This window comes from Balaenoptera musculus, chromosome X (assembly GCF_009873245.2).
Source record: "Balaenoptera musculus isolate JJ_BM4_2016_0621 chromosome X, mBalMus1.pri.v3, whole genome shotgun sequence".
Classification (NCBI taxonomy): domain Eukaryota; kingdom Metazoa; phylum Chordata; class Mammalia; order Artiodactyla; family Balaenopteridae; genus Balaenoptera; species Balaenoptera musculus.
Window position 1 is genome coordinate 28,093,043 of NC_045806.1, and position 19,649 is coordinate 28,112,691.

The 19,649-nt window shown below is 35.9% G+C and overlaps 1 protein-coding gene across 1 annotated transcript in view; it reads right to left on the reverse strand.

Annotated features, from left to right (window-relative positions):
* LOC118889001 (dystrophin) overlaps window positions 1–19,649 on the reverse strand; it is a 1,535,792-nt gene that overhangs the window by 1,138,426 nt on the left and 377,717 nt on the right. Inside the window, exons 24-25 of the mRNA XM_036840547.1 lie at window positions 12,775–12,909; window positions 10,999–11,148 (exon numbers count right to left, since the gene is read on the reverse strand). Coding sequence (XP_036696442.1) covers window positions 10,999–11,148; window positions 12,775–12,909 — 285 coding nt within the window. The remainder of the gene's footprint in view (window positions 1–10,998; window positions 11,149–12,774; window positions 12,910–19,649) is intronic.

Here is a 19,649-nt window from a genome sequence, read left to right on the forward strand (position 1 = left end):
TCCTCTCCTGTAAGACCTTGCTCTTACATATTAAGTACATATCCCTATTGGACCTTCCCCCAGATTACAAACAGGCTTAAATCTTCACTGCCCTGACAGTCAATGAGGTATAAAATTACCTCTATCCTATTACTCATGATACTGGCCCTTCTCTCTCTTTTTTCATCATCAAACATATTTTTTTCATTATCAAACACATGCTAATTCTTTTTTTTTCCTGCTTTATTGACATATATTTGACACATAACATGGTGTAAGTTTAAGGTGTATGAGGTGTTGATTTGACACATTTATAAATTGCAAAATGATTACCACCCTAGTATTAGTTACCACCTCCGTTCCATCACACAATTACCGTTTCTTGTTACCAAACATGTTGAAGAATAATTTACATTTACTGCCTTTACTTTACCACTGCCAATTTCTTCTTTTACGTCAATTTAATCTCACAGTTGCCCCTCTAGCAACTGAACAAGACAACTATAATTAATAAGTGAAGGAGTAAATGGGAGTTGAGCAAACAAATCCAGCCGACAGAGACTACTTTTACAGGTACTAGGTTCTGCAGTTTATGTATGAACAGTGTAGGGAGAAGAGAAGTAAAAATTATTTTAAGTATTTTTATATGCCAAAAAGGAAGTTCACTATTAGAACTCAGCTAATTCTAAGTTCATTAACTCTATCATTTTAAAGAAAATTCAGAAGTTAGTAGCATTTTATTGATACTCTTTACCTACAGTAACTTTATCTACTTTTCATTAAAATTAGACATGTCAAAAATCTTAGTCCATAAAAATAATCTTATCAGTAATTTAATATATAGATGTATTCTCATTGGCCTAACAGTTTTGCTAAAAATTATACTTATACCTTAGCAGTAAAACAGGTGAAGAGACAGCATGTAAAAAAAAAATCTGCCTTCTGTAATCATTTGGAGCATAAGTTTAATATCATCTCTTTATGGTGACAGCTGATTTATAGACAGAGGCCAAGACATTTGATATTTTTTTCCTTAAGGACACACCAAGTATAAAGAGCTATAAAAAATAACCTCGTTCATAAAGAAAAATATGAGTGGCTTATATACCTCTTATTGCCTGCCAGACCACATTTAGATCTGCTAAGACTACCTTTCTGATCTGCTGGAGAGAGAATGGTGAAGAAAGAGAAGAGCCCAAGATTGCCTTAAGTTTCTGGCCTGAGAAATTTAAAGAATGAGTTGACATGAACGAGAACGGAGAAACTGTTGGGTAGGTTTGATAGGAGCTCGAATCTGAGTATGTTATGTTTGAGCTGCTTACTAAATATCCACATAGAGACATAATAGAAGGGTGGATATACAGTTCTGGAGTTTAGGGCAGAGGTCTGTACTAGAGATAATATTTTGAGAATCATTAGCATGTAAAGAATATTTAAAGCCACAACACTGCATAAAATATCCAAAGGAGTGGGTGAAAAAAGAAAAGACAGCGGGAAGCTTAAAAACTATTTCGTTTACAACTGGATCTAGTTAGGCAAAATTTGTTTCAGAATTCTTTATGTGTTTATGAGTGAGACTGGCATGGGACTTTGCTTCTTGTACTATTTTTGTCAATTTTTAAAATTGAAGTATAGTTGTTTTACAACATTATATTAGTTTCACGTGTACAACATAGTGACTCAATATTTTTATAGATTGTACTCCATTTAAAGTGATTACAAAATAATGGCTATATTTCCCTGTGCTGTACAATATATCCTTGTTTCTTATTTATTTTATACATAGTAGTTTGTATCTCTTAACCCCATACCCTTGTATCACCCCTCCCCTTTCCCTCTCCTCACTGGTAACCACTAGTTTGCTCTCTATACCTGTGAATCTGTTTCTTTTTTGTTATATATATTTGTTCATTTTATTTTTTAGATTCCTGAGAGAAACATATAAGTAATAACATAGATTATTTGTCTTTGTCTTAGTTATTTCACTAAGCATAATACTCTCTAGGTCCACCCACACTGTTGCAAATGGCAGAATTCCATTCTTTTTTAATGTGTAATATTCCATTGTGTGTGTGTGTATACACACACACACACACACACACATACATACATAAATACATATTTTTTGTATTCATTCTCTGTTGATGGACACTTGGGCTGCTTCCATATCTTGGCTATTGTAAATAATGCTGCTATGAAGACTGGGGTGCATGTATCTCTTCAAGTTAATGTTTTTGTTTTTTTCAGATGTATACCCAGGAGTGGAATTGTTGGACCATATGGTAGTTCTATTTTTAGTTTTTTTAGGAACCTCATGCTGTTTTCCATAGTGGCTGCACCAATTTACAAACCCACCTACAGTGTACTAGGGTGCCCTTTTCTTCACATCCTCACCAACATTTGTTATTTGTATACTTTTTGATGACAGCTATTTTGACAGGTGTGAGGTAATATTTCATTGTCATTTTGATTTGCATTTCTCTGATGATTAGCAATGTTGAGCATTTTTTCATGTGCCTTTGGCCATCTGTACATCTTTTCTTCTTGTACCATTTTTGTCAAATTTTAGTAAGAATATTTTCTAGCCATATTTTTCAGCCTGTCTTAATCAGCTTGGGCTTCTATAACAAAATACCATAGATCAGGGGGCTTAAACAGCATACATTTACTTCTCACAGTTCTAGAGGCTGAGAAGTCCAAGATCAAGGTATCTGCAGATTCTGTGTCTGGTGAGGGCCCTCTTTCTGGTTTGCAAATGGCCTCCTTCTTGCTGTATCCTCACGTATCTGGGAGAATTCTCTCTCTCATGTCTCTTTATCTCAGGACATCTCAGATCTTCCTTTTGGAATTTCTTTGCTTTAGAAAGGATCTGCTGAGGTAAAATCTCAATTTCTGTTTCTCTGAAAATGTCTAATTTGCCCTTGTAATTTTGCTAGGTTCAGAACTCTGGGATGGTGGTAATTTTTCTCAATATCTTGAAAACATTTTTCCAATTTTTTTTTCTGATTCTTTTGTTGTAGTTAAAAAGTCTAATGTCAGTCTAAGTTTCATTCCTTCAAAAATGATCTGTCTCTCCTCTCTGGTTGCTAATGTAAATTTATCTTTGTTTTTGGAATTCTGCAGTTTCACTGTGAAATGTCTAAGAGTGGATTTCTATTTATTTATGCTGCCTGTTATATATTGTGCTTCCTGGTTAAGTAGGTTGGCTCTGGAAATTATTCTTCAGTATCCTTCACATATTCCCGCCTATCCATTTTCTTTATTCTCGCCTTCAGAGTCTCCCATTAGACATAAGTTAGACATTCATAACCTACTCCCAATATATATTTTGCCTTCCTGTTCATACTGTCTACCTCCTTAGGTTTTGGTACCACATTCCCTATATTTCAACTTCCTCATAACTCATTTTTTTCAACCGTTTAATATACATTGAACACAGCCATTATTTTTTCCAATTTTTAGAGTGATAATTTTAATTTTAGTACTCATATTTTGATCTGTTTTTCAAGTCTTCCTCATCAACTTTTAGCGTCTTATTTCTTCATTTGATTCTCACTCTCATTTCTTTCTTTAATATTTCACCTACTTATTTTATATTAATTACCTGGCAATTCTAGTACCTGAAATTGTAGGGGAGGTGATCTAAATTCACTCTGTGTTGCATGTGATTACTTTGCTTCATGATGGCTTGTTTTCTTGTGCTTGTGGGGTTTACTGTGAGCTCAAATTTCACAAAATTTAGTCTGTGAGAATACTAAGGTGCTTTTCTTTCTAAGAATTTGGATTCACTTCTCACTAGTGCTAGGGTGCTACCAACCTGGAGCTACTTTAACTTAATCTCTTGTCTTAGGGATAACTTGACTCTTACTGGTAATAAACACTCAAATAAGCGACCCTCACAAGAACAGGCCTACGGTTACACATTTTCAGATGAGATGATTATAATTATTCTTACTTTTAATTTTACACTTAGAGTGGGAAGAGAGATAGACATATTTTTATATTGGGATGTTTCACAGACAGAATACCCCCGTCCATCATTGTACTGAAGATATAACCCTTGTTTTACATAGAATCTCTGTTCACCTCCCCCCATTTGCTTGAGCCTGAGGCTCAGATTTCTACTGTATCAAATGGCTTAATTTAACCAAACTCTGGGTTTCTTGTATTAGCTTTTAGCACTAAGGCAATACAAGGGTCAGTGCTCATAGCTGTATTAGTTCTATGACCTTAGTTTCATCCGCATTTTTTTTTTTTTGTCCTGGCCTTTAAAGGTTTACTGACTTCCTTGCAAGAGAGAAAACATTTAAAAGTATATTTGTTGGAAATTTCCCAGCATCTTGGTGTTTTGAAGAGGGCATTTTAGAAAACTGAGTCTGCCTCATCCTTGGGAATGGAAGTCAGCCCCTTCTCAACATATGTGGAGTTAATCAAATCTACCTCATAAGAATAATGTGGGGATTAAGTTTAACACTGTTTATAATTGCTTAGCACAAGGACTGACATAAAAACGCACTCAGTAAATTGTAGCTTTTACTATTTATATTATACATTGATATTTTCTAAGAAGTAAACACATTGACAAAATCATAAAGATATTCTTTTACAGATAAATGGCTTTCCAATAATAATTTTGACCTCAAGACTGATATACAGTCACTTGTTTTCCTGGATTACTTTACAATTTTCCTTCAGTCAATATTTGTCTATTCTTCCCTATCTATGCTAAGGTAGATGTGACACTCAGTGACCAATTCAAAGTTATAATTACTGGAGCAATTAATGAGTCCCTCAAGCTGCCTATCACGAGCGTTACTACTAAAGCAGAATCAACCAATTTAGATTTTGCTTCTTCTCTTTTACTGTCTGCTATTTAATGTCATGTGAAAAAACTTATAGATGACTTTGAGAAGACCAGAAATGGGGGCATTAACAATACACAAGAAAGATGAAATAATCACTAATCAAGAGAACTGGTAAAGGCTTTGGACTTCTAAATACATGTGATTTTAATATTTAAAACTCTAAAATGCTTTTTATAAAATTAGTCATCCCTAATATTTTTAAACTCATACTGTAAGCTTTCCTTAGAAATTGGGAAACCAGTTACTTGCAATATTCACTTCTTACCAAGCAGCTTTTATTTTTAATATAAGGAAAAGATCACTGAGATTGAAGGTAGCATGGTCAACCAGCATGTGCCCGGGATCCAAGAGCAGAGACTTGGGTCTAAGCATACTAGCTTTGTGGCCTTTGATACCCTATCCACTTCTATAAAATAGGAATGTACAATAGAAGACCTTATAACATAAAGTTGCTGTGAGAACAAATGAGAAAATGCATGTCAGACACTTGGAGCAGTGCCTGGGCCTTTGTAACAATTATACTATTATTGCTATTATTATACATTTTGCTGTATCACTAACAAATTGTCTGTAGCTTGGTTACTCTGTAATAAGTTGGAAAAATTAGATTATTTGGTACAATTTTTGGAGCTGTTTCCTGGTTTGCTAACCATCTCTCAAATCATTACCGTGAGTAGAAAATGTAGTGCCATATGATTATGAAGAGTGAAAGATGCCTTTTCAAGGAATGAAAATAATTTATCACTTATCTGAATGCAAACTCACACTCTGAAATTAGGAACAGGATCTAGCAAATCTCTTTTAAATATTCATAGGCAATAAAATCTCTGGCTGTTTGATTGATTTAACAGGCAACTGAATGTTACCTTTGTTCTGCATAATTGCCCCTACAGGAAACATCAGTTAGGCAATTAAAAAAAAACCCACAAACCTTTGACATAGGCATTTTAATCAAGAAGAAAATGGGCTAAGGCTCATATTCAAGAGAAAGGGCACTTGTTTATTAATGGCAAAACTGTTTTTCTTTAGCCAAAAGAAAAAATCAAGAAATCTATGGCTTAAAAAAATTCAGAATTTTTGACTATAACAATCCAATATACAACAGATTTTTTTAAAAAAGGAAATAAATTTTAAAACTCTGTTACTGTAATTATTTTATTTCCCCAGACTCTTAGATAATTATCCCAAGGCTGCATCTGCATTGCATCAAAACACCAGTCTTTTCAACTGAATATTCAGTGGGAACATCCAAACGATTGATTTAGCTAACAAAGTACTAGATATTTCTCTATCACCTAGATAGTCTGGAATTGATCAAAGTACTCAGATTATACCCTGAGAACTAGGAAAACCCTGCTACTACTCATCCTTTTAACGCAACATCTTATCTTTAAAGTCACATTGGCATACTAAAGACTAGCAGAACAGAATTTGAGAAGGATGTTATCTCTAACATGATGTGGTTTTCATCAAAGCTCTAAAGCACCAAATATGCTTCATTTATATTGCCAAATTACTCTCAGGTTATTATTGGCTAGATATTTTATATAAGCATAGCCAGGGCTGATAGTGGTTTCAAGTTTATTTATTTCAAGTTTATTTATTGTTACTATAGCATTCTGTTTACTTGACTACTGAAGTAGAATGAAAAATTCCTTCCAATTTTAAGACCTATGGAATGATAAAAGTCCTTTCGTCAGTCTTCTGAATTTTATTTAAATAATGGAGGTGTGTACATTTCATTGTTTTTCACATTGGAATATATGTATATGTTTGTCTATCCCTGCCCTGGTAGCACACACGCACGCACGCACACACACATACACATACACTGCTTTGAGGGTAGATACTACAGCATACAACCTAGTAAAAATAAAAGCACTTTCCAGGCAGTATTTTATATATTGCTCAGGAGAATCCTATGAAATAGGATCTGTCGTCGCAGATGAGGAAATGGAAGCTTGAAAATATTTCCCAAGGGTACAGAGCCAATGGGTTGTAGATGGATGTGTTTATTGTCTTTTAACATTCGTGTTGGTGATACTGGAATATTTCTCTCTTTGCCAGCTGGCAGGATGCTAAGCTTTGTCAATAAAGGGTGCTGGAGTGACACTGGGGGAGGTAAAGTTTTCTCTGTTCAGTGTGTTTTTACTTCTTGCTCCCGTGGCTCTGGGTTGGCCTGTGGGATGCCTGGTGGAGTTCACCTCATCTGTTCCCCACCCCCCCACAAATAAATTTTAGCAGCACCCTCTACAGGTGTCTTCTGACAAGTTCAGTGGGTGCTCCAGTGGCAAGTCCAACCTGGGTGCCAAATCCATGGGCAGCTTCCTGAAGCCCAAGCTGGTTTCCCTAAATTCAGTGGCCCCTACTGTAGCTAGCTTCCCAGTGAGTCCAACAGGCAACCCCCTCTAGCTTCCCAGAAAATTCAATAGCAGCCCCCACAGGTTACCTCCCCATGAATTTTGTCATCATCCCACTCCAAGATTCCCTTCACACAAGCTTCAGCCCACTGACTACATACTAGCTCTGGTTTGGGTCAACCCAGCGAACTTCTTTGTCATCTCATGCTCTGGAGACATACTCTTTCCAAACAGGTTTGAATCCCAGCCTTGGGGAGAGCCCCTCACTTTCCAAGTCAGTTCCTTCCCTGGGTACTATCCCTCGGTTCTAGGGAATTCTTTGGAGTTCTCTTCTATTTCCTCTTAAAAATTAATTCCCAGTAATTACTTAATACTTATTTGTATTAAACGTTCCCTGTTCAAGCTACTGGGTAACCTGTTTTCTGTTACTGTCTGACTCTGATTAATACCAAGGGCTATTCCAACCCAAGATTTTCTGATTCAAATTTCAATGCTTTAAAACTCAGTTTGGATATAGCAAAATAAGTGTTCAATCAAGGTTTGTTGTTGAGTTGAATTATTATCTATTTGGGGGAAATACCAGGTTCCACAACAGAGACCTTTGAAATGTAAAGACATAAGTAGTTTTTTGTGTTGCTAAAGGTTTGCAAGAGCATTACATAAATGAAGCTGATGCCAAGATCAGGATTAGAGAGTGGTCTACTCGTAAGGACAGAATAGACAAACACTGAACATGGTTAATGATTAAAATTTGGGCCTCTTCACAGCTTAGCCAAAATCAGTTTTACAGTGTGCCTTTTGACTTTTTTTTTTATTGAACTCTAATTTCTAACCTGACACTAAAGTTCAAATACAAATACAAGCACATTCCAATTCTATATCAAAATCCAAATGTAAATGACCTTTGACCTAGTTGCCACCTCGGAATACCTACTTCTGCCCACGTCCAGTAACAGTGAGATAGGGTCAAGGGCTAAAGGACTGTTTAGAATCGCCTATTTCCATTCCGTAGTCCCTTATACTATATGGAGAAAGTATGATTAGACTACTAAACAAAGGTAGTGCAGGATTAAGGACTGTCTGGAGTCTCTGCTACTCAGGACTTCTTTCTTTCCAATGTATAAACATGATCAAACTTCTCCCCCACGTAAATAACAAAAGGTTCCCTGCATACCGTCATAGCTACCATCCCCCCTTAGGACCTTTCTTTGCCTTCACAGCCAAGCTCCTCACAAGGATCGTGCACACTTGCCTTCCCCGTCCTTTTCTCTAATATCTTCTGTATCACACTGTCACCAGAGTCTCTCTATCCCCAGGAAAACTCCATCAAAACTGCTCTAGGAAAGGTCACAAGTGACATCCTTTTTGCCCAATTCTGTCTTCATCTTACCGGGTTTCTCCACCCATACTTGACAGTTTTTCATGACTCCTCTTTATGAACTGCTACCTGCTAAGCACCCTGGTTTTAACTTGCGTCTCCTCTTACCTCTGATCATTTCTTCTCACCTCCTTTGTAGACACTGTTTCCTCAGCCGAAAACTTGATATGGGGTATAACTCTGAAATTCTGTCTATGATTCTTTTTCTTTTGGCTTACTTGGGATGATCTCATGAACTCTGCAGTTTTAATTAGCACGTAGCCTGACAAATTCCCCATCTGTGTAACTAGTCCGAATCACTCTCTTTAACTTTAGGGCTGTGTAACTCTCTCTTACTGGATTAGGGAACATCCCCACCTGGGAACTCTGTAAGTACTGTAGCAGATCCTGTTGCTGCCCAGCCACATAACCCCTTAACCTCAGAATCTCTAAGTTCACTTGAAGCTTTGGTGGCCAGTACGTGCACGCACTGCTAGATTCCCACCTTAAGCTCCCACATTTCTCAATTTTACTGCTCTAGGCAGCCCAGAAGTACTGGGATTTTATGCACCCAAGGGCAATCCTCAAACACAAAGGGAGGAAAATTGGTGGACAAATGTTCCAGCTTCCATTAGCCCAGCGGGACAATTCTAAGTGAGCTCTATGACACTGGTGTTCTACCTGGTTTCTTTAAAGCTCCCAGTGGGACTGAGCTCAGTAACTCCCAATGGAAACTCACTCATAAAAGCATCCTTTATCAGACTTCCAACCTTTCATTCTCCATTCTCCCCATGCCCTCACTTGTCCTTCTTGGTATCATCTCCAAAATAAACTACCAGCACCTAAGGTCCTCGCTCGGGTTGCTTTTGATTAATATCAAACTTAAGCAGACATGTCTGGCTCAATGGGGGTAAAAAATGACATGTGATCTTTCACCTCCAAACTTGTTTTTTCTTACTCTCTCAAAGTTGTTTCTGAAAAATATCTGATACTCAATCACCTGAGTCAGAAACCCAGATACTCTTCTGAGTTTTGCATTTGCTCTGTATCTATCACCAATGGCCTTGCCTTCAACTGAGCTAAAAGTATCGCTTCTTACTTGGTCTCACTGCCTGCAGTCTCCCTGTCTCTTAGACCCCCCACCCCACTCTCCAGTCTCCACAGAGGTAACGTAATCTGATGGTGGCACCTCTCTTCTCCTTCCCCCTTATAAGTTAAACCCTTCAGTGGTTCCCTAAGTGCATGGCTATAGAGCAGGCTTTTTGTGAAGCATAGATCTCCCTTAGCAACCTCACTCATGCTTATTTGTTCAGGCTCACCTTCAGCCAGACCCCCATTTGCATTCTGTGTTCTAGCAAAACCAAATACTTCCAATTTTCTGTAACTGCTGGTGGCTACCTGCCTGGAATCACCCTCTTACTCTTGCCCATTTGGCTGTCTCCTACTCTAATTTAAAAATGTAGTTTACAACAAATCTCTAGGAAAGCTACCTCAAATACCTTCCATTGCTGACCCACACAAGTCTGTGTCCTTTTCTATGTTCTCTGATCCTTTGTCGTAACTTTTAACCCAACGTTTTGCATCTTATAAGGATATTATTTGTTTTTATGTCCTGGAACACACTAAGAAATGAATAATTTTTTGCTTAACTAATCAATGACTATAAGTAGTGAAGTACAGATACTTTTTCTGACTTATTACCAAACCTTCAGTGTCTCACATGTTATAGATGCACTTAGCAATCAGATACGAAAGTAAACCTCATTATGAATCTTTTTTCCTTCTTGACAAATAATCCATTCTTGATTTAGGAGAGTGTATGCAAAATATTGTTTGATTCAGAAAAATATGTTATTTTCTTCAATTTTGATTTGAAAAATTCACACCATATGTATTAATTTTTAAATATGAAAAGCCCTCTGTTATATATGAATACAAACTCTTATATTATTTGGGAACAATAAACAATATCCAATATCTTGGGTACTAATAAAATCACGTGTATTATTAACAGATTATATATGACCATAACAAACATGTGTATACATGTTTGAAGAGAGAGAGAGAAAGAGAGAGAGAGAGGTGACAATACCTACACATATTAGTTAATCTTGCATATGGAAAAGAACTGTGGTCAGATAAGATCCGATTTTGAACACCAAATTAACTATTTACTCATTTGAAGATTTGAGTGAGTTACTGTACTTGGTCTGTCTCAGATTTCCTATTAAAACCCATACTTTATAAAGTTTTTGTAAGATAAAATGATATGATACACATATAAATATTTCATCCATGTCTAGAACTTGAAAGTTTCTACAACCTGGAAGCTGAGCTAATATCTAAATTATTCCTCATTTTGACTGAGAGGCATAAAGGTATTTGCTAGTCTTTATGCAAATTAGTTTAAAGAGATTTTTCACTCTTCTCGTCATACCTCTTCATGTAGTTCTCTCCAACGAGAATTAAATGTCTCGAGTTCCTCATTGATCAGTTCATCCATGACTCCGCCATCTGTTAGGGTCTGTGCCAATATGCGAATCTGATTTGGGTTATCCTCTGAATGTTGCATCAAATTTTCGAGTGACTGAAATACATTTGCAATAATTACTATTTCACTTCTTTTTCTAAATCCATTGAACTAACCCAAAATGCTCAGTATCTTCTGATTTACATATAATTAAGTTATAAGCAACTTAAAGCAATATTTAATTGGGATAACAAAACATGAAAGATCATTGTTATTTCAAAACTATGATGTTGCTCCATGTGAATCTTCATGGGCTTGAGGCAGAACTATGGAATGGGGTACATAAAAAATGATTCACGGCTACCTTCTTCTCTGAGGCTCTCTACTATAAAACCTGGAAGTTAAGACACTCAATTTCCCAACTTCTCTTATAGCTAGTGATGGCCAAGTGACATGATTCTGACAATGTACATAGGTACAAATTCAAGAGCAGAGTTTCCCTTCTCACATTAAAAAAAAGTCACAGTACTTTAGAAGAAATCCCTCTGGCCTTCACACTTTTTCACACATACACGGCTTAGAGGTAAAGTAGCCATCTTTGGACTGGGAGACAATAAAAACAAGGATGAGGTCCTTCAATCTGTTCATTTAGTAGGATAAGTGCATGATCACATCCTTTGTTCTGGCCATGATCCTTTTACTCACGCGGTATAACTTTGCAAGTTTGTTTCATCTTTTTTGGAAGATGCTTCACACTGTTAGTTCACAGCGAATGTTTGGTCACTGAACATCTCTGAATAGGACAGGGACATAATTATAGTCTATTTGAGGCCTCTCTCATTGTTCTTTGATACCTCTTCAAGTTTTACAATTCTCTTGCAAAAGTAAGGAAGTTGGATATAATCATGCCCAGGTTTCTGCTGCAATGTCCTAGGATTCCAATTCTATTCAGTCAAAAACATTTCACATTTTCTTCACATTCTGATTAATTTATGTACCTTATTTTAGCAGATTTACAAAGGGGCTGCACTAAAAGTGGCTCTACACACAATACATAGGCTAAAACTACATATTCATTACATATAAAGGATTAGCCAAAAGTACAATAAAATGCATAGGACATAAATGATTATCAGAAATTCACATAAATCAAAGCTTATACGTGCAAACTCCTTTAAATTTTACTTTTTAAAGATCTCCAAAATAAACCTTGAAAATGTACTAAAATTCTCTATGTACTAAAATGTATGAACATTTTAAAGATACATTTCCAATATCAAAGCATGCCTATTTAATACCTTGAAACATTCTATAAGGTATAAATTTATGATTTTAAATAATTAAAAAATATGTTCCAACTCAGTGAAGATAGCTTTTAAACTGGAAATAATGTTTTACATTATCATCCTGTTTATCTCTACTCCAATGGAGCAAAACTGCATTCAAACTGTCTTCACAAGGTCTGTAGTAGATTTAAGCAGGTAAAGAAAAATGTCAACATAGAACATAGTGATATAGCAAAAGGCATATGTCCTCTCTAAGAGGTTATTTAAATTCTCTTTAAAATCTTAACACTGGAAGGTTCAGAGAGGAATCAAAGGTTTCATCCCAAGTGCTGGTGCTGGGGAAGGCATAGCAACTATACTCTCTGCCTGGTTTTCTTTGAATTTATTTTCTATTTGATTCTTGACATCTTTCAATAATGCATATTAATTATCACAATTATATTAATTCACAACTTACATCTAGCACCTCAGAGATTTCCTCAGCTCCACCAGGAATATTTTCAGTGGCCTTAAGTTTAAATTCTACTTCATTTAGCCACTTGTTTGCCTTCTCCAAGTATGACAATAACTCATGCCAACATGCCCAAACTTCCTGTGAAAGAAATGTATATCACAGATGAAATATTTTGATAGAACAGTGAGTGTGCAATTTTGCCGTTTCCATTTTTAAAACTTCTAAAAATAAAACATATTTTATATTTTTCACCTTTTCTTTGTAGATCATTGAAAATGCAACTAGTCATTTTGAGCATCTAATATGTCTATAATTACAAATCATTAAGGAAACATTTTACTACATGAATAAATTCAAGACTCAGTGATTTACTTTTTTAAATAAAAAATAATTCATCAACATTACAGTCTGGGAAATAGAAAAAATAAAAACATATAAAACTGCACGTATAAACCTAACATCCTAACACATCAAGTATTACCACTTTCTGTGACCTCCTCTAAATTTTATCATATATAAATAACTAGTTAAAAGTAAAGTATGGATTTAACTATAGCTCTCTTTTTAATAAACATTATATCCTATATTTTTTTTCTATATTATTAGGAAGATATATTTTTTAATAAAAATCTAAGGTTTCATTTAAGTAGCTATAGTTTGGTTTCCTTAGTTTTGTTTGCTATTATATCTTTCTGGTGACCATCATCATGAGTATGGATTTTTCCATATTTTAAATTATTTCCTTGTGGTATATTATTAGAAATATGAATACGAACTATTTTGAGGATATGATTATTTTTCACTGGCTTTTGATATACACTGAAAAAACTAATTAATATTCAAAAGTACTCATATATGAAAAAGCAAAATTTTAAGACTGCTACCAGAAGAATATAGAAGAGACTTTTTTTGACCTTGGGATGGGGAAGAATATCTAAAATAAGACATTTTGTAAAAACTGACCATAAGAAAGATATAAATACATTTAATTACATTAGAATTAAAACCTACTTATCAAAGAACACAAGAAAGAAATTGAAAAACAGCCTCAAACTTGAAGAAAACAACTGCAAAACTGGAAATAGATGAATATGAAAGGAACACTGAATCAGTTAAAAGATGAACAAATAACCTAATAGAAAAATGAAACAAAATCCTGAACCAGTATTTGAAAGAAAAAGATACATGTGATAAACATTCACAGATATGTTCAGACTCATTTGTAACCAGGAGAATGTATGTCAGGATTACAGTGAGATATTTAACATGTTGACTGACACAAATGAGAAGTTTGACAATTCCAAGTGTGAGAGAAGATACACATTAACACAAATTTGTATTTATTGCTGGTGGGTGTGTATACTAGAATGATCATTTTGGAAAACAATGTCATTCCCAGTAAGGTGAATATTCACATACCTAACAACCCAGCAACTCCACTTTTCCATACACATCCTCAGAGAAACTGGTTTGGATGGACAACAAAGAGAGTTACAAGAATGTTCATTTCAGTACTTTTTGTAATAACCAAAATAAAAAAAGAAGGAAAAGAACCTTAATGTCCAGTGGCAAGAAAATGTACAAATACACTGTATCATATTTACACAGAGGATACAGAAGCAAAAATGAAAACTTCACCAAAAAGAACCATATGGATGAGGCCCAGACACAAAAATGTTGAGCAAAAAGAGCTAGCCCCAGAAAACGATATATTATAGGTTACCACTTTCTACAACCCTCAAAACAAGCAAAGTTGAGCAGTATATTGTTTAGGCATCCACATATGTATGATAAATTTTTTTTAAGCAGAGAAATAATAAAGACAATTTTCTGGATTAGGGTTATGTCTACTGGGAAAAAGTAGGAAGATACATTAGAGGATAAGAATATTAAAAGAGTCATTTTCCATTAGCTTGGAGATTGGTAGTATTGGGCAAATTTATAGATATAGCAGTGCAATCACTACCACCTGCAACCCCTCCCCCACAACCAAAAATGAAGCATAGGAAGGAAGTTTTATTTTAGGAGAAACTAAAAATTCTATCAGATTCCCCATATTTTCACCTTTGCTCATAGCCCTTGCAAATGATGGAGAACATTCTCTCTCTAACTGATGAAAAGTATCAGTCTAACCTGCCTTGCCAGCCTACCAATTCTTGCTTAGTGTTTTATGTACAGTTTATTACAGAAAGTGAAATTAAGTATTTTGCTTTAAAAAGTGATAGAAATCTTAAATCTGGGTCATTTCCAGCTCATGCTGGACTACAGGCTGTCTTCCTTCTGGGCAAAGATCCCAGTGGGAAAATATAAATATCCCATCTAATACCCGAGGGTACGTTAGAGCTTTGAAGATAAGGAGATGCGATTGGTAACGTGTCTTATTAACTTTGGTGCAGATTGAGATAACGAACTACCTTGCTGATTTAACCATCAGGATGGATGGCCTCTTGTGTCCTCAATGCATCTGAAGGACACAGCTGGAGAGGCTGAATGTACTGGCTTTACAGGTCACCTTTGCAAAATAAAATATAGTCTTGCAGCCTGAATTGGAGCTAAAAGCCACTTAGAATAACTGTTAAGTTTAACAATCTGGAACTTAAAATTACCTTGAAATCACCAAATTCAAAGTGGCTTTGAAGAAAGTACAAATGAAAAAGGAAACTTCCACTCAAAATGGAGCTGATGTGGTAATCCCTCCCCCCAACCTGCTCCAGTCATATTAAAATGCTAGATAAAATATTTAAAAGAAACCTTTTAAATTCACAGCTGATTTATGAAACAAGTATGAAAAATCCTCAGGTGGCAGAAATAAAAGGGGAAGTTAAGTGCACCAAAGGTTGGGAAACCAAGCTTAACAAAATACTGGCATATCAGAACATAAAAGCTGGGGTATTCAAAACTAATTTGGGATGGGAAAAGAGGCATTGGTCTCATGCATTCCAGGGAGATGGAAAAGCATAAGGCTGGGTGTCACCTATCCTGGAAACAAGAACTATAAAATCCCCATCCACTGGAGTATAAGGAATTAGCAAGAAAGCTGAGGATCCTTTGGATTTTGGTTGGAAAATAAGGATCCACCCGTAAGGAAGTGAAACGTAAGTTTATATCACACATGAGGATAGAACATAACATCTCTCAGACTCCGGTAGGGACAAACAGAAAAGACTCATAAGGACCCTCCAATAGCCTAGCACAGAAGGGATTTCCAGTAAAATATAATTCCTACTACAGATGAGCTCACAAACAAAAAAATTACAAGCCGTGTGACAAAATTCACTACCATTAGAGGGAGTCAACAGTTGTAACAAATGGTAGAATCCATACATTGTGATCAGGGATAACAGAATAATTTTTTTAAAAATTTATAATAAATAAGTTGAGCCTAGTGATAAAAGTTGCCAGTAGGATCTACTTCAGACTAACAACCAGAATTCATACTTAAGAAATAAAAGGGCTAAGTTCCCTCCATTCCATGTTGGTAAAACTTCTGCTAGATGCTTCTACAAGCCCTCATCTATAGAGAGCCGGCTAATGGGGAGGGCACTGGGGGAACATGAAGAGAGGAGAATTTGAAAAGTTAGGCAATCCTTTTTTCTTACCTTTTTATGTTTAGGGGAAACTCATCTGGTCCCTTGGTCCCTTTTCTTTACAGGATCTGAAAGAGCAATGCTCTTCAAGTGGGTGGGTATATTCAGAAAGGAATGGTTGACATGCATTCCCTACTGAGATGCTGGTATGGCCAAAGAGGAATCAAGGACAACTATTTCACATTTCTCATTCCTAAGAGTTACGTAATATGGGATCTGCCAGTGCCCACAGGCTGATTTGAGATATAGTGGGTAAGACAAAAAGGTTTAATTTTCAACGTGGTATAAGGCTATTGGCAAGAGTCAGTCTGAAATTCTTGTTGAATACTCCAAGGTTATCATGTATGCTTAGGAAATCTTTTCTAGGGTTCAAAGTCCATGTGAACAAGGCCAACTGGGCTCTCCATCAGACCACAACAAACCTATAGAGAACAAGCCAGACCAGTAGTGATAACCTATAGGGTCTGGTGATAACAGACCCATCATCACAGATGTGTGTGGGTGTTAACAAAAAAGTTAACAGCAACTGCAGCCAGCCAAAGAAAGAACATCAGATGAAGATGATTTTTCCTTCCTTATCCTCCCATATACTAAAATTAGAAGATTACTATCCAGAAATTGAGAGAAGAGGACTGTAAGATCTTTTTTTCTCACTCCCACATCTGTATAAATTACTGACCCCACAAGATTAAGTTGGTGGAAGATTTTAATAAAGTATGAGATCAAAATTTATGAGACTTTTAGGGCTTCCCTGGTGGCACAGTGGTTAAGAATCCGCCTGCCAATGCAGGAGACACGGGTTTGAGCCCTGGTCCAGGAAGATCCCACATGCCGCAGAGCAATGAAGCCCGTGCACCACAACTACTGAGCCTGCACTCTAGAGCCTGCGAGCCACAACTACTGAGCCTGCATGCCTAGAGCCCGTGCTCCGCAACAAGAGAAGCCACTGCAATGAGAAGCCCATGCACTGCAACGAAGAGTAGCCCCCGCTCGCTGCAACTAAAGAAAGCCCGAGCACAGCAACGAAGACCAAACACAGCCAAAAAGAGAAAAACAATACCATATGCAGCCAAAAATAAAATTAAAAAAATAAAAACAAAAAATTTATATGAGACTTTTAATAACTAAAAGTAAATGAAAACTTACAGGATCACACTGAAATACTGATTAAAAAGCCAACTATAGGCAAAAAATGGAGTTTAACCTGGTTGGTTTTAGTTACTGGAAAACCAAAACTGTTTCATGTTTATTACTCATTAAGTTGAGATTTCTCAACCAACTATATTACATAAGTTTAAATTGTTTAAAGGAAAAAACAGAATTACACAAAAGCAGAAGATTATGCAAAAGAGACAGATTGGCAAAACACCTAAGTAAAACACTGAGAAATGGAAAATACAGCCTTTGAAAAAATTCAAACACACACACATATAGATAGATGTGAATGCAGAGATGAATGTATTTATATATCAAAGCATAAATTATGCACTAGGCAGGTGAAGAGAAAATTTGAGAACTGGAAGACGGATTTTAGAAAATTACCCAAAATCCAAAAGATAGAGATAGAAATATAGAAAATATTAAAAAGAAGCCAAGAATCTGAATACAGGATGGGGAGATTCTTCATAGATCTAATAAAGGTTCCCCTAGGAAGGAATGGAGAGATTAGGAGAAAGAAAACCTCCAAAAAAGTTTTTTGGAGACCACCAAAGAAAGAAAGAATCTTTCTTTTCTTATTAATACACCAGGTGACAAAGTATAAATGAAAGCAAATTACACATAGATAAATAGACTGAAACTGCAAAGCATCAAAGACAAAGAGAAAATGGAAATGTACCTGAGAAAATTATAAAGAAACGATAATTTGGCAGCAGACTTCTTGACAGCAAGACATTTCAGAAGAAAACAGAATAACATTTTTCAGTGTTGTAAAAAAATAACTCCCCTAGCATAATTATATGCTCAGCTAGGCCATTCCTCAACACTGAGAGCAAAAAAAAAAAGGCATTTTCAGTCATACAAAGTCTGAGAGCACTTGCTATTCACACTCAATGAAAGAGCAGAAGCAAAAGAAGGCTACGGAAAAGCAAAAATCATCACAGAAATTGGTAAAATAGTGATGGCAAATCTAAATAAATGCTAATAATAATAATTTCAACAACACAGTGGCAACAGCACTGACTAATTTAGAGGGATAAGAAATAGGGCGCAACAACAATATGGAAGATGGGAAATAAATTCAGAGTTAAATGATTCTAGTGGTTCTGCTATATCATTGTTAGGTGTGTAGAAATATTTATTATTGGTGGACTTTGTGGATTAAGGTATGCAAGATAATATTGTAATTAGGGGTTCCATTAAAATAAATAGCATATGTATTCTAAACCAGTGGAGAAGGAATAAAGAGAGACTAAATAACTTGATAACTTTAACACAAAGAGGAAAGTTTAGAAGTGTCCTTACAGATGAGAAATGGAAGGATAATTCATAAAAAATCTTGAAAATTTTGTTATTAATATGAAAATTAATTAATTTTGGAAAACGTACCCCAAAATAGATTTCTGGAGGAGTAGCATATTTCTTTTAACATCTTTATCAGAGTATAATTGCTTTACAGTGTTGTGTTAGTTTCTGCTATATAACAAAGTGAATCAGCTATATGTATACATATATCCCCATATCCCCTCCCTCTGGCATCTCCCTCCCACCCTCCCAACCCCATCCCTCTAGGTGGTCACAAAGCAAGGAGCTGATCTCCCTGTGCTAAGCGGCTGCTTCCCACTAGCTATCTATTTTACATTTGGTAGTGTATATATGTCCATGACACGCTCTCACTTCGTCCCAGCTTATCCTTCCCCCTCCCTGTGTCCTCAAGTCCATTCTCTATGTCTGTGCCTTTATTCCTATCCTGCCCCTAGGTTCTTCAGAACCATTTTTTTTTTAAGATTCCATATATATGTGTTAGCGTACAGTATTTGTTTTTCTCTTTCTGACTTACTTCACTCTGCATGACAGACTCTAGGTCCATCCACCTTACTACAAATAACTCAATTTCCTTTCTTTTATGGCTGAGTAATATTCCACTGTATATATGTGTCACATCTTCTTTATCCATTCATCTGTCGATGGACCCTTAGGTTGCTTCCACGTCCTGGCTATTGTAAATAGAGCTGCAATGAACATTGTGGTACATGAACAAACACACCCAATCCAAAATGGGCAGAAGACCTAAATAGACATTTCTCCAGAGTAGCATATTTTTAAGTGAACAATATGAATAATAGAAAGCAA